This window comes from Paralichthys olivaceus, chromosome 16 (genome assembly GCF_024713975.1).
Source record: "Paralichthys olivaceus isolate ysfri-2021 chromosome 16, ASM2471397v2, whole genome shotgun sequence".
Taxonomy (NCBI): domain Eukaryota; kingdom Metazoa; phylum Chordata; class Actinopteri; order Pleuronectiformes; family Paralichthyidae; genus Paralichthys; species Paralichthys olivaceus.
The window spans coordinates 5041585-5064551 of record NC_091108.1 but is presented as its reverse complement, the minus strand read 5'-3'; the positions used below and the strand labels follow the sequence as shown (position 1 = coordinate 5064551).

Genomic DNA, 22967 nt, shown 5'->3' with positions numbered 1-22967 from the left:
ACACATTTTCTTCTATTTAACAAACATTTTTTCCTCTGTTTATAAAAAAGTGCAGATATGGACAGAACGGTTGTTGTAAACTGTCCATTAATCAGACTCAGTAATGCAGAAAACATGAGGATTGATTCCAGATGTTTTCTGTTGCGTTTTTACAAATTAAATTGGGAATTCTGTGGCAGAGCGCTGGGCTGACTGGGTCAGAAAAACAGATTTTGACATACGCTGTCTAAACCAAGCCATACAAATTTAATGTTATGTGTTGCCCAGGGCTGCCATGTATAATTAAGGTGTTTCTGTGGGCTTTCCCCCCGTTATGCCTGGTAGACAGACAGGGAATTAGGTGGGAGGCAGAAGTGTTTTGGAATCAACTCTCAGAGATGAAAATATGTGTTGATACGAAAGAAAAAATTTGTTCTAAAAATGTATCTTGAATGAAATATAAAAATAAAATCCAGTTGCTACAACTACAGTTTATACACACGCATGGCCAGGTAAGTAATTCATAAGCTTCATCCGCCATCACCCTGCTGCATACACGGAGACAGACAAACCCAGTGTATCTGCGTGTGTAATATCCAAGAACTTTCAAAAAGTCCACTCCTCTTGAAGTACTAGACCGAACACGAGTGTACCAGAGATGCAGAAATGACCTTGATGATTCTGCCACTCTGCAAAATCCAGCGATGATGGGGCCATTCCAGCACATCAATTATGAGAAGCGTTTGTTGAGGTAATGTGCTGCACGCAAGGCAATGGGCAGGGGTGGACAGGACCTGCTGCACTATTCATGTTACCATCTGCTCCCTTTCAGAAAGTCTTGCTCCACAGGCTTACGGGCTCTGGAAGCCGCCCGTGGGCTGCATCCCTGGTCCAATTCCTCCAGCAGCGCTCAGAGCCACTGCACAAGCATGTGATTTTTAGACCAGCCAGCGCTGCCGCCCTCATTGTTTTGGTCTCGGCTCCACCGCCACACGCAATACAAACATCTAGGTAGAGCACCTGTGCAATTGAAAACCTGCTGGAACGGGAAGAGAATGTTAGGGAGCAAACACGAGCGGCGGGGGACTTCCACAGCAATAACAGGGATCAATAAAGAAAGCACAAGTGCGACAGCTGAAAGGGTCATCACACAAGATCCCAAAGCCAACACATGAAATATAAATGCTGCTGAAATAGAGAGGATCTTCTTTTGGAGCAAATTTTCAGAGACCCAATGTGCATTGTGTTTTTTTCAATCTTTCTCACTTCTATCGGCACCAGGACTCCGGAGGCTGTTGACCCGCTGCCCAATTTGTCTTTGAGGTGATTAAGACCTGGCAACGGCCTAATTGAAACCCTTAGTTTGCACTTCTCTGAGTGTGTGTGTAAAATAAATCCATGCTCTGATTAAATGTAATATCCATGGTGAATATCTATGAGAGGGAGCTATGTAATCGGATGGAGGCATCTTATCAGTATGCAAATTGAACAGCTCACTCTGCTCATTATATTAAATGAGCCGCGACTGAATGAGTTTGTCTCAATTATCTCAAAGTTGCGCTGGGCGCCTGTTTCACATAGTGGTGTTTTAGCTTCATATTAGTGTGGCTATAAGACTCAGGGCTAAGTAGGGGCTTGTCACACATACATTTAGGATGCCACACACACACACTAAATATTGGCCACCCTGTGGGGTGTCAGCCATTAAAGATGACTTAGCCAGGCAATGATAACATTAAAGACTAAGCAGAGAAATGTATGAGGACACAAAAGGCCAACCTTCACGTTGCTCTGTGTGCTGCTGTATAATCTGTTAGTGGGGGGTATGAATAAGAACATCCCAAGGACAGCAAAGGTGTGGGGAAAGGGTAACGGTGACACAGATCAATAAACACATGCATTACTGTAGTTTCAAGCTATTTTCATATAATTTGGTGCTTTTTGGTAAAATGATCCCGTTTTCACCAGATGGATTCTTTATTAATTTATCGCTCTGTTGTTACACACAAAGTTAATTGTATGTAACCAACATGATACTTATATTTCTTCAGGAATATGTTTGTTGAACACAGTTTGCAGAATCACATCCGGATGCGTGGGATGCATATGTCAAATACTTTCCAAATAATTTTCCCATGACTCATCTTTTACAAATTTTTTCATCTAAACAACAAGTTTCAGCATCATTAGTTTAATTTCAGTTTCCTTTTTTTTTAAATCCCACAAAAGTCTCATTGAGATTAAAATCTATTTTTTTCAGGAGAGACTCATCTAAAAGGACAATAAAACACTAAATATAATTCAGACATCATAAACAAAATAAGCCAACGGTCACAGGTTCTGTCACAACAGAAAAAATAGAAATAATATCCAGTTTAGTTTTCATCTCACAAATATTAAAACTAATGGTTAATTCCACTGGGGAAATAAGGAGGCTCCAAATAGTGAAATGAAGTCAAAACACAACTTTCTCCATTGTTTTGAACTATGTTGTTGTATAGTCACACACAAAACTGTATTTTCTTTGGTCATAGTAAATAAACTAGCACTTAATGCAATTCATATTCAGTTCAGACCAAGACATCTAAACTTCTTTCATCCACTTTCATCTAAAAACTGCAGACGTGAAATCTTCACAAAATTCACAAATGTTCAGAATTATCTCTCAAAGTACTTATACTCAGCCTATTTTCAGATGTATGAGTTGCCATGGCACGTTGCCATGGTGAAAGTGCCACTACACAGAGATATGAAGTGACAGCTGGAAGGTGTGGAAGCTGGAAGCATGATGGGACTCGCCAGTGACCGGAAAACCAATAAATATTCAGTTGTCAAGAGCTTGGGATCAATAATTTTCACTGAGGCCTTTACCAGAATTATAAGATGAATAATTCGGTATTAATTTTATACAAATAAAAAAATATATACTCCTCACGTCAATGGATACTAATATACAATCTGTGTAAGATGGGAAACCTCTTATACTGCCATCGACAATACTTATTATTCATACTCAATTTGTAGAGTTTAAAATTAGGCGTCAATTATTTTATCATCTTCAGTAATTCTGATCTGAATTTCAAGCGGTCATGAAATAAATTTAACAGAGAGCATCGTGTCTCATGGACATTTTTAATCTTGTTTTGGAAAAAATGTATGTTTCATAGTTCTTGCTTCAATAGTGCCCCCAAGTGGTGGGAAGCTGAACATTACTCCTGAACGAAACATCACATGCTGATGTCACAACTAGTGAAATAATAAATAGACATCAAGACAAAATAAAAAAAAGACATTTCAAACCAACATTTGTATTTGTTTAAATTAAGTTTATAGAAAAACACTGTTTTGAAATGAAGAGTTTTGTGGATTATTATATATCAACTGTATTCAAAAATCCCTCGCTCCATCTTTAACCGACCGCAGCACGAGCTTCTCCGACACTGGTGTTTGAAAAAGCTGAATAGAGCCAAAACTCACTGGCTTCATCCTTAAGTTGATGACTGTCTCTCTCCCTGGCTGATGTGACAGACAGGTCTGGTGCACCATATGAAATATGAAACAGGATGGGGACACCGTTGACAGCCATGTCACAAAGCATCAGTGAGGATGACAGGACCAAGGACCCCGCTCTGCTACACTGACGTCTCTGCAGCTAATCGGAATGTACAGGCCCTCGCAGCTGCCGGACCAAAAGATGGAGAGAGGGTCAATAATTTAGCAGTTGCAATATGTTGAGGCTAGTCGGACGTTCAGGCCTCCGTCTATCCTCCCCCTGCACTCTCTGTCATTTTGACTTTCTCTCTTGCACATTTTTTACACAAAGACTCATCTGCTGTGTTTTAAAAGAAGCAGCCTCTCACACCTTCAACTGATTCTGTCAGATGAGGAGGAGAACACAGGTTCACATTTAAACCCTCATGTTGCCGAGTCTCTCACTGCAATCTGCTGGATATCACTCACACGTAGCTGCGGTGCACTTCAGTGTACCGTGAGTCACATTACAAAACACATGTCAGTGTTTACACAACTCTTACCGAGACGGTTTTCTGATCATTCATTGCTGTTTCTTATTGTTTAAGTGAAGCGCTGAGGAAAAACTCTCCCCTGCCTGAGGGTCACATTGCCATGACAGCAAGAGATGAGCTGAATGTTCTGGCAGGCATCACCTCCACTCTCTCACCTCAGGTGGCGGCTGGTACGTAGGTGGGCTGCACGGGGAAGGTGGAGACAGGAAGAAAGTGAGGGTGACGGGACAGGAAGACGAGCAGAGTGAGGGAGAAAGTAAGGACGGATATTGGACTCATTGCCCCTCCGGGCCCCTGTGATGTCCTAATGACGGATGCCAGTGCTGCACTCAGGTGAAACTGAAGTGGCTGCGGTGTGATGGCGAGGAGTCATGGAAGTGAGGGGAATGCACAATGCAGCAGTGAAAGACAAGCGTGAGCGTCACAGGTCTTGTCCAGGACACTCAGTGCCTGTGCCGCTGTCTGAGGGAACAGCTTCCTGACAACAGTGTCAAAACCTTTTCATTGTTGTTTCATGTTTCAATTCACTGTTTGGGAAATCCCTGAAATCTCGTCCCTATGCCTGTCCAATCATAGCTCAGTAAACTTAACCAGGGGTCGAAGGTCAGGCAAACTTCTGGTTTCTTCACATGTTGTCATGGAGAGTGTGTGTTTTTCTAATAAAAGTAATACTCCAACTAACGTCTGGTTAACTCTAGTCGTCTGTGCTCCAGTTACACTATTTCTAGTGTAAAGATTAACCTTAAATCTTAAAAAATATTAACATTAAAGCATGAATTGATTTACTGTGTGAAAAAAATGTCTGGCTCATAATTTGTGTTAGTAAAAATATCAAAATCACTATTGAAGTTGAAAAATCCAGTTTATTTCAAGTCACTGAGGACGTGTTTACACTTTGGATTCAGCGTGAAAAGCAATGAAAGGGTCCTCGTCTCTGTTGCTGATCTTGATGTGAGCGCGGCCGTCACCTCCGACGTGGATCTGCTTCCCGGTGCACCTGTTTCCTTCCTTCTGGCCGGAAATGACGTCACAGTAGGTCCCCCCGGGCATGCCGGTGTTCAGGGTGACATCCAGATCCCTGGAGACAGAGTGGACTGTGTTTTTAAACCACCTCAACCTCACATTTAAACTTTATTTGAAAAGAGACCTGCTAACCTTTCTTATTTTGGTTATTATATCATTTGTTGGAAATTTTTGTTTAGGCTTAGTTTTGAAATTTGAAAATCAGTTTAATATTACTTAATATTGCTTTTAATGAATGATATCTGTGAGGGTATTATACTATAAACAGCACTTACATCTGCCAAGCTTCTGAGCAGATGATACTCACCAGTCGTCATTGTTAAAGACAATGAAACCACGATTTCCCCGTCCGAAGGCGACCTGGTTGCTGTGGTTGTCCCACCAGTTGGAGTGAGGCTGTCCGTTGACGACGTTACGGAACTTGACCATGTTGCTAACGCGGAGAAGATATTCATATTACATCACTGATTGATTCTTGTAATTGTTGTTAGCAAAGTATAAAATCTCATCTGGGCCTAATAACTTGTCTCAGTTTCAGGTGATCGACTTTAAAAAAGTTGTGTTTGTATGTGGAAGAAAAGAAAAAAAGACATTTCTAACTGGTGCAATGAGGTGGATTGTTTAACCGCACATTTAGCTATTGTAGAAAAGATGCACTCTTGCTCACTGAGGACTCACGTGATCTGACGCCATCTGTGCTCACACACCCATCCGTCTCCACAGGTCTGATCAGGATTGATGGGAACTGACTTGGTGGATCCATCACCGTGGCTGGGAGGTCCCATCCAGTCATTCTGGTCCTGGAGGACCATTAGGAATGAATTGACTTAGAAAAACCTATTTCAAATATGCACAATACATTTCATGTTCATTTCTGCTAAACCGTACCTTTCCGTTCACAATGTGTCGGTTCCAGCGGAAGCTGGACATCACCTTGGGTACTCCGTAAGGGTGAGCCAGCATGTAGGCAACGGCCATCTTATGGAGCCTGGCGTCCCAGAAGGTGACGATGGAAGCTCCACCGGCACCGTGGCCTCTCTGGTTGTCGTGGTTGTCAATGAAGACAACAGCGTTTCCATCATGCATGAAACCCCAACCCTCTCCCCAGTTCCTGGAGACAAGAACACACTTATATTAATGAGAAGCTCACACGTAAAAGAATCAGCAAAATATTACACAAAGTAGTTGAGATGGGTATTTGTCAGTAGAGGCCTTTGCAAATAAAATGTGGCAGAAACCTGGTGTAACACAGCTTCTCGCCGTTCCATTTTCTGAAGACAGTTCCCAGTTTGGCTCCATATTTGAACTCCGTCACTCTTCCCAGACCGACGTACTCCTGAGACGTGATGGACTCACCTCCCAGATCAATAACCTGCAGGGAAAACAGCATCAAATTTACATCGCTGATCCATCTATCATTCATGTCATGTAGTTTATTTTAATTGTACCATGTCAGAGATTTGTGAATTTACAAAAACTGATACGTCAAATGAACATTTTGGTTCTATAATAAGAACCATGTTTCTGGAGTTAAACCCTTGTATCTTTTAGTGAAGACAGAGCACACTGTTATTTTTTGATTGCAGCCATTCTAGGAACTTACAACCTCCAAGTTACGCTTTATATAACAGCATTAAATCATGTGAGCTGTTATGGCGCTTGTCGGCTGATAATGACTTCTTTTATGCAACCATCTGCTCCCACAGTTTTTGGGTTCACCACCTTGATTCCTGCGCTTGCTTTCCCACGGCTCTGCTGTCTGCAGAGGCATTATCAGTTCCAATATTTGGACAAGTGGGCGGTTCCTACTCTTCCAATCACATGCTTGCATGCAGATTACTGCCGGGGGGTTTGTCCAATCACGCACTTGAATGCACATCCATTTTTTCCTGCCAACATTTTCTTTTTTTCCCCCTGCAAATTGTCACCCAGCCTTTAGGTTCAGTGAAGGTTAATAGTTGCACACTGGTTGACATTTCCCTGCTGTCTTCTTGAGATATCGAATCATTCCTTTAGCAACTTCTAAAAAAAACAAACCACCTCTTGGAAGATGAAGGGTCTGGAGCCAGCGGGGAACCACTTGGTGTTGAGGTTTTGCAGACCACCGTAGACCACTTGCAGGTCGCCGGGCCACATGTGCTTGCTTGCGTCCACTCTGAATCCAGCCACGCCCATGTCGATCAGCTTGTTCATGAAGTCGGTCACCCTTCCGCGGACGTAATCCTTCTCCAGGGCGAGGTCCAGCAGGCTGACCAGACGACAGTCACGCACCTGGAGCAGTGAAGATCTGCTGTTATATACATGCTGCTTGTATTTTAACCAACATCAAGCGTCAAGGCCCCAAAGCTCTCCAACTGTTGCCTCCTCTCATTGACTGCCAGGTAAATTCAGGATTGAAGGTTATATTACAGAGCTAACTTTATAACATTTTCTTGTCGTGTTTTGTTCTGTTTTGTTTATTCCCATGTATGTTGTAAAGCACTCTGTAACCTTGTTTAGATAATTGCTATAGAAATAAAGTTTTTATATTATTATTATTGTTGTTGTTGTTGTTATTATTATTAGTCCTAAACTCGTCCTACTAATATAAATGATCAAATTCACCTTGGTATAGCTTTTATTAATAACTGTTGTTTGTGTTAAGATGATTTTCCATCAACGATCAGACTTACAATCAAAAGTAATTATATTCTGTGGGTAATTATGACAGCGTCCAACCACACTGTGTTTTTAAATTCAGTGGAAGACGTTAATCAGGGAGAATTGACATTGTCTCTGAGTAACAGTCATTACCTGATAAGCGTCACCATAGTTCTCAATTTCGCCACTGGCCGTCCTGCATTTGTGGTCGTTGAAGTCCCAGTCGGAATAAGGGACGCTGGGAAAGTCCTTTTTGTTGGCGTTGAACCAGCTTCCGCAAGACGAGTGCGTTCCCTCTCCTCCGCCGGCTCCACACATGTGGTTGATGACGGCGTCCACATAGATGTTGACCTGTTGGGAATTTACTTTGTAAAAATGTTAAATGACAGTTCTTCACAACAGACTCATCAATTTTTTGATTGGTGCTTTTCATTCAGTGATCGCTTTTATGTTCTGAAATACCTGCGTTGTAAAACACTTTGATAACGATGCAGATGGAGTCAAATGGTTCGTTATGTATCTGGAAGGAGTTTGTTGTCTTGTACGAGGCTGCAGATTTACGAGCTGCTGTCGAACACAGGAGAGCAACGTTCCTAATGCCTCTCACTAAATTACTGTGCTAATGTCCTTTACCCCGACGTTGTTGCATCTGGTGATCATGTCTCTCAGCTCGTCCTCGTTGCCAGATCTGGAGCACAGGTTGTAGCTGATTGGCTGGTATCTCTGCCACCAGGGCCTCCAGGGGTTGTTCAGTATGATGTGTTCATTTGGAGGAGAGATCTGAGCAGCACAGAGGAAAAGACATGGCAGCAATAATCAGTTTTAACACAGGGATTGTCTGCAGACAGAAGATCGTTGCTAACCAGGACTGTAATGAGTCTACTTAACAGTTATAAAAGAGGCATTGCAGCAATTTAACATGTAGAGTTCTGGAAACAGTAATATGGACTTTCAAAAGATTGAAATAACCCTGTTGATGCCAATATTTAAATTGTATTTAACTAAATCCATGCAAACTGTCCTGTTTAAAGACGTGTGTGTAGCAATAGTATTGTCTAATAAAAGCTGCGATGGAGGTGTGTGATAGAAAATGGAAGAACTGAAGAGAGTTCATAATTCACCATCTGTCTCTACTTCAGTTTTCTGAATGAAATGATCCAAGAAGGTTTTTCGGATGAGAGATTCTCAAGAAAGATTTGAACATCGCTTTATTTTTCATCTGGGGCCACAAGGTCAATATAGAGAGACAAACAAATAAACTCTTATGTTCACATCTGTGGACAATTTACAGAACATTTTTGAGAATCCAAGTATTTTGACTGTGAGAGGAAGTCAGAGTTCCTGGAATAAACACCTAGAGGAAGAAGATGCAAACTCCACACAGAAGGATCCCGGCTGAAGTGATACTGGAACCGGTAAAAGTTTTGCTGTGTAGCAACATTGCTAACCATGTGTCACCCCCCACTGTTGATATCATACATACCTGAATTCCACCAAAGCCATTGGGACCCAAGAAGCGCTCACACTCTGCAGCGATGTCGGCCCAGCGCCACTCAAACAGGTGCACGATGGCCGTCCTGCCGTGCTTGGTGTGTGGGTTGTGCTGGGCGAGGCTGAGCCCGAACAGAGCCGCGAGAACGAACCACTTCATGCTTCTCCCTGGATGAGAGATAAATAACACACCCTGCTTCTCTTCTTTGAATTTATACTCGGTTTTTTTCTTCTGTCGAACCAATGAGAGGCCGGCAAATATCAGCATGGATGTTAAACAGGTGCTTCTTTATCAAGGTTTCCTAGCGGCGGAAAAAAATAGATTAAATGCAAATCTTAGGACATGAGGTGCACATCAAGTCCCTCCTCAAATATAATGTAAAGAAAATTCTGGGTTAAAGAGACTAAAAATGAACATCCTCTGAAATATGATCATTCTATTCATGGGTCAAAACAAACTGAAGCTCAGAGGAAACATCACGCGGTATGAAGCAGTGAGATGAACTTTTAAGAAATGCAAAAACAACTATAACCCTCAAAAACAATGTTTTCTGCGTTTAAACATTACAATGATGTCATGTTTAGACTTTAAGGAGATTTATTTGACATTCATTTAAATATGACCACATTACATTTGTTTTAGGAACTCTTACCAGTCAGAACCCGAAAACCTCAATTTTTCCTTTTTTATAATTTGCTCACTCAGTTCAATAACCACGTGATGTTGACACAGGCAGCTTCAAGCTACACTCAGCTTCACAAACTGGATTTGGGACAGAAATCTGTTTATATAATGCGGTGACTGTCCTTGACACTAGTTTGGCTTCACAACCTGAATGTGGAGTAACAGGTTGCCTTTATCTCTCACTCTTTTTAGATTATTACCGAATCTGTTCCTTGTTTATTGAAAATGCTCTTCTCTTTCTTCCAAACATATTAAAATGTGTTCTTCTGATATTATAAGTATCAGTCAGATGAGCATTTCTGAAAGAAAAGTTTCCGTAGTGGCCTGTTTTACACACAGTAACTGACTTTATCACAAAATCCTATTATCACTCACAAAACATGTAACTTCATTGTGTTGTTATTCACTTTGCATCAAGGAAAAGCTGCACAGCAACGTCTAAGCGAGAAAAGGTTGGAGGTCAGATAGAGTAAACCAGTCAAAACGCAAGCATTTTCCCTCATGTGCTAATGTGGGTGAAGGGCCAAGCTGCCAGAGATCAGGAGATAAATCTGTATCCAGGATACATGTATGAGTAATAAGCAAAAAGAATTAAAACAGAGCTGGGTAATAAGATGGAGTTACTCCATACCTCCGTTAAATAGAAATGCAAGGCTTTCATTTATACCAATCTTGTTGATTAAAGAAAACTTTTTGGGCAAAAAAGAAAAAAAAATGTGACAGAGAAAAAAATCAGGCTCATTATTTAAGTTAGAAAATTAACTTTATTTAAATTTAACTGAGGATGTTTTTACAGTTTGGATTCGGCGTGGATAGCAACGTAGGGGTCCTCGTCTCTGTTGCTGATCTTGAAGTGAGCACGGCCGTCACCTCCAACATGGATTTGCTTCCCAGTGCACCTGTTTCCTTCCTTCTGGCCGGAAATGACGTCACAATAGGTGCCACCGGGCATGCCGGTGTTCAGGGTCACATCCAGATCCCTGAGGGGGAAGACACAGTTATTTTTTTAGATTTTAAAATTCCTTAGAAGAACCTTGTCGTATTATTTTGCTGAATTTTCTATTGAAACAGAATGGAAACAAATAGTGTCACGAGAGAGACATTTGTTTTTATCAACTCTAGTTAGATTATGAAGTCCTCACCAGTCGTCATTGTTAAAGACGATGAAACCACGATTTCCACGTCCGAAGGCGACCTGATTGCTCTTGTTGTCCCACCAGTTGGAGTGAGGCTGTCCGTTGACCACATTACGGAACTTGACCATGTTCCTAGAGAGGAGATACAAAAAATTAATTCATGAGGTCTAAATGACCCCAGTTTTCACATGCATGTGACCCAGCAGAGGTGAACGATGTTGTGTGCACGTGCTGCCCCTCGCTCCCTGAAGACTCACTTGATCTGACGCCATCTGTGCTCACACACCCATCCGTCTCCACAGGTCTGATCAGCGTTGATGGGAACTGACTTGGTGGATCCATCACCGTGGCTGGGAGGTCCCATCCAGTCATTCTGGTCCTGCAGTGATGGAAACATTTTTCAAATACACGTGCATTTACTCACTATCACCTTTTAGGCCATGTTCCTAATAACCATAACTTTAAGCTTCTAATTTTTCACAGGACTGGACGCCACAGTGTCAAACCGGTCCAAGTAGCCTGGATCGGTTGTCCAGGCTGGCTAGCCTCATCCATCCTGGGGATAGCTATGCTTACTTCAGTTGAAGCAACAAAACACTGTACACTGGTGTTGATTGCTCTTGGCTAGAAAAGGTAAGATAAAAATTGTATTGCTAGATGGGTAAAGATATCTGTACCTTTCCGTTCACAAAGTGTCGGTTCCAGCGGAAGCTTGACATCACCCTGGGTACTCCGTAAGGGTGAGCCAGCATGTAGGCAACAGCCATCTTGTAGAGCTTGGGGTCCCAGAAGGTGACGATGGAAGCTCCACCGGCACCGTGGCCTCTCTGGTTGTCGTGGTTGTCAACGAAGACGAAAGCGTTGCCGTTGGGCATAAAACCCCAACCCTCTCCCCAGTTCCTGGAGACAAGAACAAAATTATGTCAATGAGCTTGCAAAGTTCCAAAGTTTGGACAAAAGAGTTTAATTCAGAAACTCTATGTCTTCAACATCACTTGAAACCTTTGCACGTAAAAAGTTTTTCTCTAAACAAACGGCATTGTAACTATGTTATGAGATGAAATGATCTTCCAATATTTTAATTTCAAATATGATCCAGCCACAAAAGCAGAAACACACATACCTGGTGTAAGACAACTTATCGCCGTTCCACTTTCTGAAGATTCCTCCCAGTCTGGCTCCATATTTAAACTCAGTTACTCTTCCCAGATGGAAGTACTCCCTGGATGTGATGGGCTCACCTCCCAGATCAATAACCTGCAGGGAAAACAGCACATATTTGATATCATCCATGTATCCTGCACATTCCTGCAGGCTGTGGTACGTTGGTGAATTAGATGTTTTATGAGTCTACAATAATATGTTTGGCAGCTTTCAAAGATGAGAACGTACGTGCTGCTGTTGCATCAGAACAAAGAAAGGCAGTGAAAGTTTTAAAAGAGATGTTTAAATTCATGCTCACTGGCTGTAATGTTTTCCTGCAGGTTCAGCTCAAAGCACAACACTAAACTGTCAAATACATGACGACATATGCACCTACTGTATATAGACAGATGTCCACGGTTGTGTCCTGGACGATATTTTATCTCTCTCTGTTTGAAACATTCCATCAATCCTGTGCGGAAATAAAACAAACGTGTACCTCCTGGAAGATGAAGGGTCTGGAGCCACCTGAGAACCACTTGGTGTTGAGGTTGTGCAGACGGCCGTAGACGGCAGCCAGGTCGCCGGGCCACATGTGCTTGCAGGCGTCCACTCTGAATCCAGCCACGCCCATGTCGATCAGCTTGTTCATGAAGCCGGCCACCTTGCCCCTGACGTAATCCTTCTCCAGGGCGAGGTCCAGCAGACCGACCAGGCGACAGTCACGCACCTGGAGCAGTGAAGATCAGAATTCAAAACATTATATATGATCTAATTTACCAATTAAAGGTCAAACGCCGGTGGTGATTTAAGCTAATTGCAGATAAACGGTGTCTGTCTTTATAAAGGCTGGAACTACTTTATTACCAGTGTCATTATTGTGTAGTTAATCCACCAGAGAGTGCTGTGACTCCACTGTTCACCAGTCTGAGCGCCGCACAGTAGAATGTGCTGCGTCTGCATGGTGTTTACTTTATTATGTAATACGTTCCCCCAGAATGACGATAAATCACGGCGCCTCATTTCTCCTCTTGTTTAACTTGCACCAAACTCTTCGTGACATCTGCTTCTGCAGCACTAAGCCACTACAATCTTCTAATGGAAAAACACTCATCAGCGCTTGTTGACAGGTTTTAGCAGCAGCCCATTGACAAATTAGATTTTATGAGTGGAATAGTCAATAAGACAATTTTTGCGAGAAAATAAGTGTTTTTCTCTCCTTCAATCTCACACTGACGGGAACTGAAACACATGTGGTTACCACGGATACTTCCATGGCTCTTCTGTAGAGAGCTAATGAGGTGTTAGTATTTTCATTGTGGCTTAGTTACTTAAAGATGTAAATTCATACATGATTTTCATGTCAGCACAGTTATTATAGGTGCATTGGAAATAAACGATTACAGACTTAACCTACTGAGCTGATATGTTTCATTTTGAAGCAGCTGGTAATATTATACTAACGCAAAACCCATAACTTCATGTATAGAATCCTTATTAAAATATATTTATATAGATAAATCATCATCAGACTTTTTAAACTCTTGAATATTGAAATCACCAGTGGCCTTTAAAATTCTGTATCATACATATCAGGATGAATATCACATGTAAGGATGAATGGTTTCAATGGAAAAGGTTTTAAGGGACCTGTTTTCTCAGTGGTATTCTTCACCTGATTGGAGTCACCATAGTTCTCAATGTTTCCACTGCCAGTCCTGCATTTGTGGTCGTTGAAGTCCCACTGGGTGAAGGGAATACTGGGGAACTCCTTCCTGCCGGCGCTGAACCAGCTTCCACATGAAGAGTGCGTTCCCTCTCCGCCACCGGCTCCACACATGTGGTTGACAACAGCGTCCACGTAGATGTTGACCTGCAACACAAACACTCAACACTTATCCTCTTATCTGTTGTTTTCACACCTTCCCTCACACATTTCTCTCTGATCTCCACTGGTTCAGCCTGAAGACAGAAACGTTCATTCATATCAACCGTTGTTTACCCCGACGTTGTTGCATCTGGTGATCATGTCTCTCAGCTCGTTCTCGTTGCCAGATCTGGAGCACAGGTTGTAGCCTGTTGGCTGGTATCTCTGCCACCAGGGCCTCCAGGGGTTGTTCAGTATGATGTGTTCATTTGGAGGAGAGATCTGAGCAGCACAGAGGAAAATACATCACAAAATAATAATCACCTAACAGTTGACAATGCAGAGGACCATTCTTTTACTTTTACTTTGCATTTAGGGGACGTGTAGTTTCCAGAAATATCGATGTAGTTCTGGTGCTGAATTTTAAATCAAGTGGAAGACAGATGCGAACAGGGACATTTCTAAAAAACTGATTTCTAATTATAAAGCAATTTGTGTTTTGTATCCATATTTTGTTTTTATAAAACTGTATCTTCAATATTAGACGTTTAAGTTTCCTATCCTAGCTCCAACTGATGGTCTTTATTTTGTTTTGTTATATTTTCTATCACCCTGAACACACAATGGTTGCCTATTGATTAAAATGTTTTATTTCCAAAGTAAAATAACTTTCACTCAATCTGAAAGTCAGTGAAAGAAACAATCTCTTTACCTGGAATCACCTGGTGAAATTTCACAGCTCCTTTTAATTAAATGTAAATATTTAGTTATCTCATGGAGGCAGGTAATTAAAGTGGGATTTACACATCATGTCTGCACATGATGCTAAAAACAACTCTTCTGTAGCAGCGATCTGCAAAGTCTCATTGCAGACACTTTGTTTTAGAATAAGTCATTTTGATGCTCCCCACCTGTGTCATTCATACATACCTGAACTCCACCAAAGCCATTGGGGCCCAAGAAGCGCTCACACTCTGCGGCGATGTCGGCCCAGCGCCACTCGAACAGGTGCACGATGGCCGTCCTGCCGTGCTTGGTGTGTGGGTTGTGCTGGGCGAGGCCGAGCCCGAACAGAGCCACCAGAATGAACCACTTCATGCTTCTCCCTGGATGAGAGAGAAAAACCCACACTCTGCTGCTGCATCACCATCACTATTTATACACATCTTCTCTCTCCGCTGGACCAATGAGGGGCTGACAAACATCTCCGCAGGTGGAGGTCGAGCAGGTGTCGCTTTCTCATGGCCTCAGCTCCATCTTTCAAAAAACATAACATCGAGACAAATATGTTGGGATGCGTGAGTTGTGCATGATGCCTTTGCCCCAATATAAAAAAGAAGTGACATATCTGTTGAAGTTTAGTTTCATTTGATTTCAAAACAAACGGAAACGCTGCTGCTGAGACTCACATTCACCTCAAAAGGCTTTTATAGATAATTTGTTTGCTCTGTCAAATAAACCAAGTGAGGTTGCAAACCATTATATTATTATTATGTTTGTTAATGACTGTCCTTGTCCTTAATTTGCCAATTAGCTCTAATTTAAATAACAGGCATTATTTCTTTTTTTCTTTTGTCCGGAATTTGGGACGTTTTATCTCTATGTTGGATCGCTGTTATTATATTATGTTTGATTAGCATTTTAAATACTTATCATCACTGAAGATAATATATATTCAATGATTAATATATATAGATATATATATATATCTATATATATATATTCTCGTATCACAGCATGTTTATACATGTATATGTGTCAATATTCTTGGCAACTAATTGAGTTTGAATGTTTATCAGATCTTACATCCAATTTAACCTTCATCAGGTCAATCAGAGGAACAAAAAGTAGAGAAGAGAAGAAATGTCGGAGTTGTAGTGGTTACAAAACATGTCCATCAAGAAAAACCAATACAGATAAGCTAGTCTCGAGTGAGAAAGGTCAGAGGTCAGATATGTTATGTAAAACAAGGTAACTAAACCAGCCCTGACAAAACACAAGACTTTTCCCATGAGGGGCTTCAACCTGACCCTCCGCCCGCTCACTGTATCTGGGTGAAGGGTTGAGCTGTGAGTGTGAGTCAGCTCAGGAGAAATATTTGTTGTGCTGCATGTGGTTAATTCTACAAATGACTTGATTCTCATTTTCTGTTTCTGTTCAAACAAACAACTTCTGCAGGAATGTTTCATTCAAACAGTCTAACAGATAATCTGCAACTCAAATGAAGAGAAACCTACACAGGTCAGATTACAAGTACTACAATAGTTACAAGTATTAATTAGTATAGTGAGGAGTATAAATAGTATTTATACTGTCAGCATCACACATGTTTACTCTGGATCCATGAAGCCCTGAATGTGTTGCAGTGACACAGTCGCTCTCTCTCTTTAACAGGTATGATGGGATGTGCTTTCATTTGACAATAGCTCCTCCAATGGTTCTTGAAAGAAACTGCTTCACTCAAAAAAAATATGTAGTACACAGATGCATCATATTCTTTTACCTCCTGTCCGATAACAACATTTCCCCCTTAATTAATTATAAGAAAATGCACATGCATAAAATTAGACCTAATTGTTTTGTTTGCAATATAAAATCAACTATTATATATTATATATATTGTGAGGAAATCAACATAAGCTAAACGTTTTGTAAACAATATTTTCTGAATTATTTAATGTATTATCACATATTATTCACGTGGGTTATTTGGGCAGCTCAGCCATATGGGCTCATAACCCACAACATAAAAATGTATGTACCCGTGACACTGGGGGTGTTTTGCATAACAAAGGGCAGTGAATGCCACACCGGCTGCAGTTTTGTGTGTGTGTGTTGAAGCTTTAATACAAATAAATAAATAAAAAGAACCTGTTGTGCCTCATCATGCCACATCCCACCTGCTCCCTGTCTGACCCAGCTGCTGCACCTCCCATCTCCCCCCCCTACCCCGGCCGACAGCGTGTCAAACGGACATCTGACCTCCCTTACCAGGTGTCGTTCCGGGTCACTCCTCCCAGCGAGCCTGTGGGTCACAGGCGTGTAAAAGTGAAAGGGCCCCTGGCACGTTTGTGGTGGAAACACTCGCTAATGACGGTGCAGACTGTGAGCGTTGACACATAAGGACTAAAGGGATGAGGATCTTATTTTACAGTTCTAAGGTTGTGATGCTCAGTCTAGACGAGGAGACTTTTTTCAGGTAAAATGGCTCAAAAAAAATAATGAACTGAAATATTCTCAATAACAAGAATAGATTATGATGCAATTAAGTTTGCTAACGTCTCAAAAGCAGAAGTAAATGTGAGTGGCGTGTTGAAATAAAGTGTTTAATCACGTTTCCTTTCTTAAATCTTAATGCTTGTCCCAGTGATTATTTTGTAGTAGACAAAGAAAATTAGAGAATTATAATGTGAATTTTGTATGTGTTTTGGGATTTGCACCAAAATTCTCTATTATTGTGATTTTTTTGTCTTTAAAGTCACATCCAATGCATTTTTTTTGTTTTTTCATGGCTACAACAATACAGTATTGAAGGTCTCTTTTGAATTGTAAGATGCAGTCTGCTCCGTGGGCAGAGATGTCAAAGGGAGAGTTGAGGCTCTAACGTTGCTCATTCCTTCCCATGGGCCCCAAAAATTCCAGTCTCACCAAAGTCCCTTCCTGTATGAACAACACAGGCCGTACCTCCGGGGGCGATGAAGGGTTTGGAGGGGGACAAAGCTTTCTTTCACAGCCCGAGCTCAGAGACCAGGTGAAGGCAGAGACGACGGCTGTTTGATTCCCGCCCCTGCTTCTGTCATGGGAAAGTGATCGAGTCATAACGTAAAGGGGAGGGGGGTTGCCCGAAGAAGGAGGGAAAGGAGAAAGTGAGGAAGACGGAGAGCGGGAGATAAAAGGGAAAAAGGGAGGCGGTGGGGTTAGCAGGTTAAGAGAGAAGAGAATGAGAAGTGACAGGTGGGGTTAGCTGAAGACAAATGAGAAAGAATTGGAGACGGGAGACGACGGAGGGGGAGCTGCTGTGTTTCAGGGCAAATCAGGAACAACACAGAGGGAGAGAGCGGAAAAAGTGAAAGGCAGTAAAAATGTATCAGAAAAAAGATGAGTGGAGGGAGGGATGAGAAGCTGTGTGTGTCTCTGAGCTGCAGGTGAACAGGTAGCTCATGGAATCAAGAACAAAAGCACTGGCACAGTGTGGAGAGATTAAAGGGTCTTACATGGGGACACATGTGGCCCAGGAGGAGGAGCGGGTTGTCCACGAACCAGAATGTTGCCAGTTCAAATCCTAGTCTCCCCAAAGCAAGCCAACGTGTATGTATGATGCAGAAAGTGCTGCATACAGAAGCACTGTGTAGATATGTGGACACGGTAAAAGAGTTAAAAGGGTTTTTGGAAATAAAAACAATCCTCGTAACATTTTGTGAAAAAGTCTCAAATGAAAACTCACATTTACGTCACATTTAGTCGCTGCACTGCAAAAGTTTACTACCCTTAGCTGTGCATGACGTTTTAATGATCCAAGTAACGCCATCAAGTGTTATAACAAGAGTTTCTTGTTACGACAAGAGGTGTGTCACCACAATTCACCCAAACATTTCACCAAATAAATCACATTTTGGGACCTTTTCCTCGACTGTGCGCAGCGAGTGAGAAAAAGGCTTTTAAAGTCAAATCCACAGGCTCATCCAATGGAAAGTTTCAGCCCAGTGTCCTCCTTTTTTTTTTTTTTTTTTCTTTTTGCCTTTTGCTGCGATGATATGTTGTGCAGATGTTGGGAAAAGCTTTCCATCTCGCTGCAAAGAATAACAGCAGCAGCGGAAGTCCCCCAGGAGAGGTTCACGCTCTGAAACGTACCAATACACACACACACACACACATATACAGCCAGACACGATGTACACACACACACAGGCGCGCACACGTGAATTTGCAGACATGAACTCAAACACCTTGATGTTTCTAGTCATCGAATCAGACACCCTCTCTCTCTCTCTCTCTCTCTCTCTCTCTCTCCGTCTCACACACATGCTCCTCATCCATTCTGAGTAGACACTTCTTCTTTTACGGACGGGCTCTTGTAGGGACATGTGCTTCTCACATTGAGACATTAAAGGAACATGCGTAGATTCTAATCCTGACCATAAACATTAAAGTCACTTCCAAATAATTCATGTCAGAGTCTCACATCTTTTACTAGGACAACAGTAGTGTGGTATGAGAAGGATTACCGGCCCGAGTAATTATTATTTGATGTATTTTTTTAATTAACGATTCATTGTTCTGTCGTTTTTAATCAGTCGGGGATTATAAACAAACGGCTGTCATGAGTTTTTTAGAGACCAAGGTGTTGTCTTCCAAGAAAAAGACGTCCACACTGATTTTGTCCCTGCGTGAAGAAAATGCAGTGCCCTGGCCGACCTGGTGGTGGTGCCAGCACAATGTCGTCTGGAGAGAAAAAGTTGAAAATGGCTCAACTATGTGACGTGACATCATGAGGCGAGTTAACGTGCACACAGTGACAATGATGATGTCAAAGAAAAATAACAATTCCTCATTAAAATGTCTAAAAGCAACTATAGGTCTGTGTTATATATATTTGTTGCCTTGATTTCTTACGTTATCCAAAATGTTCCCAACGACATTCAAGCCCAGAGAAATCCCCAATTTAATTCAAGGTAACATTTCGCAGAGAACCTTGAATTGCGTCATGTCTGCTTTGCCCGTCTCTTTTCTAACATCTGGACCAAAATATACGTACGATGAAAGAAAAAACACACGGCTAGCCAGTCAGCTGTTTCTCCTCCCACGGTTTTTATTGGTCACTCATGACGGATGGCAATCATTAACTCCCATTTGCTGTGCGTTCTGTCTCCGAGACTCTCCCAGTGAAGTGCAAACGGTCATATAGTGAAGACATCGACTCCCATGATTCCACGCTGTTTCACAACATCTTAAAACTCGGTCTCCGGGTCTGTGTCCGAAATCACCCACTCACTCACTCACTCACTCTTTCACTACGTAATGATTTCTATATCGAGAACTACATGGTGAGCTCATAGGGAAAAGAAAGAAAACACTTTCGGACACTGATGACGTCATTGACGCAGGATTATGACGTAAAACAACAATAATGTCGACTGGTGGAAAATCACTATTTGAATTGTAAATGATAATTTCACACTTACTTTAAGATACGAAACATATTGAATGATCGTCTTTAAATGTAGAAATAAACTTGTTTCCCGCAGTTTGTGCTGTGATGCTGCAGGTCGGGTTGTTCCTGTTCCCCTCGCTCCTCTTGCCTCTCCACCGCGAGTGCAATGCATGATGGTATAAAGTGCTCGGTTAGCGACCATCTGTATACTTTTCACGATGCATTGTGGGAAACAATGAGTGCACTAGGGTATAAAAAACTTCACTAAAACTCACTATATAGTGAAGTATACAGTGATAAAGCCTTGGTATTGTTTTGATTTTAACTCTGTACTGTACGGTGAAGCAGGCGTAATGTTATCAACAAATGTTAGCACCCCCATAGACCAATAAGACATTTAATTAATAATGACACGAGAATTTCTAATTTGCTCAATTATGTAATTGAAGACACTTCACTTTAACCTTTTGAATCTTGTGGGAGAGATATTTTAAAAGTGAAGTAACTGAGACTGAGATGAGCTGATTTTAAAATCCCTAGTGTGTGCTAAGCTCTATGGCTTTTATATATTCTATAATAAAACCAGCTGCATATTCTGACATCTTTACTCCTCCAGTTTCTACCGCAACCTTTCATGTTATAAATTTAGCACAGATAACTCTGATGACATCATAATACCACGTTTAAAAATGTCCAAAGAGACAGGATACAGCAATCTACAAAAAAACCCAACCTAAACCGTAGTTTGTGAAGACATGCTAAAGGTCTGTATACACTACACGCCTTCAGTGAGTGTCAGTGTAAAACTTCATATATAGAAGGAATGCCACTCGAAAGCTGCTCGAGACTGGAAAGTTCACCATAAAATTACAGATGGAGTCAATTTTATGATCCTCTTTCACAGTAGTCAGCGGGAAATGAGAGCTTTGCTTTCATGGTCATAAGCTGAGCAACAGTTTTACTGTGGAGGAAAATTCCCGAGCTCGACTGCTCCTGAAATGTTTGTAGTTTCTCCTCCTAAAACATTTGTTCACCTTTATTCTAAAATAAGAGCACGAGGAAGGGCGGAGGGTTTATACTCTCACATATTTCCAACCAACGGAAGAGTTAGGGCAAAATTTAAAATGAAACTTTTATGTTAACATATTTTATGAAGTATTTATTTAGCATTTGAGAGGTGAAAGCACAGAATGAAGTGAAATCTGTTTTGAGAGAGTGGCAGAAATCCCTGTGAGTTTCTCCCACACCTGTCTGACTCTCTGCCTTTTCCATGATATCACTGCTGGCTCCATGATCCAGAGAGTTTCCTTTGGTTCGCAGAGCTCTGCTCCTCGAGAGCGAGGACGATGAGACGAGCAGACAGACATCTTTCAAATATCAACAGCAGCCTCGCATTCGTCCAACACGTGCTGGAGTCCTGCCTCAACGCACCAGCACAGACAATCTTATCAATCTTATCCAGTGATGGGTTCTGACAAAGTACATTTACTTTGTTACTGTACGTACGTTTTTAATGCATCTGTGCTTAACTGATCAAATATCTGTTCATGCTAATCCACTATATGTTCATATAATGAAGATTTACATATTTCAAATTTAGTGCCGCTGCCATCATTGAAACAAAGTACGGTGAAATGCACAGAAGACTCTCTTGATGGATGTTGTATGAAGTCTTGATTAAGTCAGAACATCTCCCGACAACACGCCGACCATAAACACGTCAGCACGTACAGAACATCAACAAACGAATATATACATCTTTCTTTTTCCGTAATTTCCTTGTGAATCGCTTCCCGATAATACTTGAGCTTTCAACAGTCCCAAAAAGTATGTGTATATTCTCCAAAAAAAACATGTTATATCATTTTTTACTTTACACCACCAAACTCCATGACAGTGGAATGGGTCCATTGATCCAATCAGAGCGGGAAGTTAAGATTAGACTCCGCCCCCTTCAATGGCAGCAAAGTATGTATGTACATCACAGGTGAAGAAGAAAAACCTGGAATGGGTTTTGAAGAGTTCACCACTGAGACTCAGCCATAATGAGATCATGTATTTGGAAATAGGCTACACTTAGCAAGTACTTTTACTTTAAATACTTTATTTGAAAGTAAGTTATACTTAGTCATACTCAAATAGAAAACGTGAATTGGCACTTTTACTTTAACTTGAGTACATTTGTGTCTATTTATTTGTACTTTTCCTTAAGGTGAATGTCCAACTCCTCCACCACTGCTCTTATCTCTATGATTTTTTAAAACATATACATAAAGTGAGAGTGACCAGCCGCTGCCGTTACTGCATTCTGCTGAATGGAAATGTGAGGCTTTTAATCAGTGACCAGGCTGCTCCTCAGAAAACGCTCAGTACAGATGAAGGACGTCCAGTTGAAGCTGCTGCAGCAATGTGCGGGACAGATGTCTGTCTGTCTGTGGCACAGGAGCTGGTGTTACACTGAAATCATCGCTGGAAACTCTCCTATCCTCTGCAACGAGAAAGAAATAGCAACAGGTCTTTAAGAGGGAAGACGCAGCGCTGTAGGTCCCAGGCTTGTACTTACAGAGCATAATCACAGGTTGTGGAGTTGGCCCGGAGCTGGGAAGAGGTCGGCTGTAAACCTTGACCTGATCTCACACTAATGAGCTTCTGCATAAACACATCGAGCACCCGCCGCTTGTTCTCGGTGCAATTTTTGTGTTTGGAGTCGTAAACTGTTCAAGTTACTGTCTTCAAATGAGTTCTTCTCTGGCATAACACACACACACACAGGCCTAGATATGTGCTGGACTGGGAGAAAGTGGGTCAATAAATAACATTTGTCTTG

At 41.6% G+C, this 22967-nt stretch overlaps 2 protein-coding genes across 2 annotated transcripts; both read right to left on the bottom strand.

The window, feature by feature from the left end:
• Positions 1 to 4847: 4847 nt before the first annotated feature.
• On the bottom strand, positions 4848 to 9436 carry LOC109641175 (alpha-amylase-like). Its single transcript, XM_020105545.2, has 9 exons — positions 9151 to 9436; positions 8301 to 8447; positions 7821 to 8018; positions 7068 to 7298; positions 6266 to 6399; positions 5916 to 6138; positions 5706 to 5827; positions 5335 to 5460; positions 4848 to 5082 (listed from the first exon to the last, which is right to left on the bottom strand). The coding sequence occupies exons 1-9, from the start codon at positions 9424 to 9426 to the stop codon at positions 4893 to 4895; spliced, it is 1647 nt and encodes a 548-aa protein (XP_019961104.2). The 5' UTR covers positions 9427 to 9436; the 3' UTR covers positions 4848 to 4892.
• Positions 9437 to 10584: 1148 nt separating this feature from the next.
• On the bottom strand, positions 10585 to 15336 carry LOC109639001 (alpha-amylase). Its single transcript, XM_069511015.1, has 9 exons — positions 14920 to 15336; positions 14125 to 14271; positions 13798 to 13995; positions 12622 to 12852; positions 12103 to 12236; positions 11657 to 11879; positions 11237 to 11358; positions 10986 to 11111; positions 10585 to 10823 (listed from the first exon to the last, which is right to left on the bottom strand). The coding sequence occupies exons 1-9, from the start codon at positions 15085 to 15087 to the stop codon at positions 10634 to 10636; spliced, it is 1539 nt and encodes a 512-aa protein (XP_069367116.1). The 5' UTR covers positions 15088 to 15336; the 3' UTR covers positions 10585 to 10633.
• Between the last annotated feature and the right edge of the window lie 7631 nt (positions 15337 to 22967).

Excerpts from the sequence above, each read along its gene's own strand:
- LOC109639001 (XM_069511015.1), bottom strand. The coding sequence starts at position 15,087 with ATGAAGTGGTTCATTCTGGTGGCTCTGTTCGGGCTCGGCCTCGCCCAG. Across the intron at positions 13,996-14,124 it reads CCAGATGCAACAACGTCGGG|GTCAACATCTACGTGGACGC; the intron begins GTAAACAACGGT and ends TTTGTGTTGCAG. Across the intron at positions 11,359-11,656 it reads GACACTTTGTGAACGGAAAG|GACCAGAATGACTGGATGGG; the intron begins GTACAGATATCT and ends CCATCACTGCAG.
- LOC109641175 (XM_020105545.2), bottom strand. The coding sequence starts at position 9,426 with ATGCTGATATTTGCCGGCCTCTCATTGGTTCGACAGAAGAAAAAAACC. Across the intron at positions 7,299-7,820 it reads ACTATGGTGACGCTTATCAG|GTGCGTGACTGTCGTCTGGT; the intron begins GTAATGACTGTT and ends TCACTGCTCCAG. Across the intron at positions 5,461-5,705 it reads CACAGATGGCGTCAGATCAC|CAACATGGTCAAGTTCCGTA; the intron begins GTGAGTCCTCAG and ends TCTCCGCGTTAG.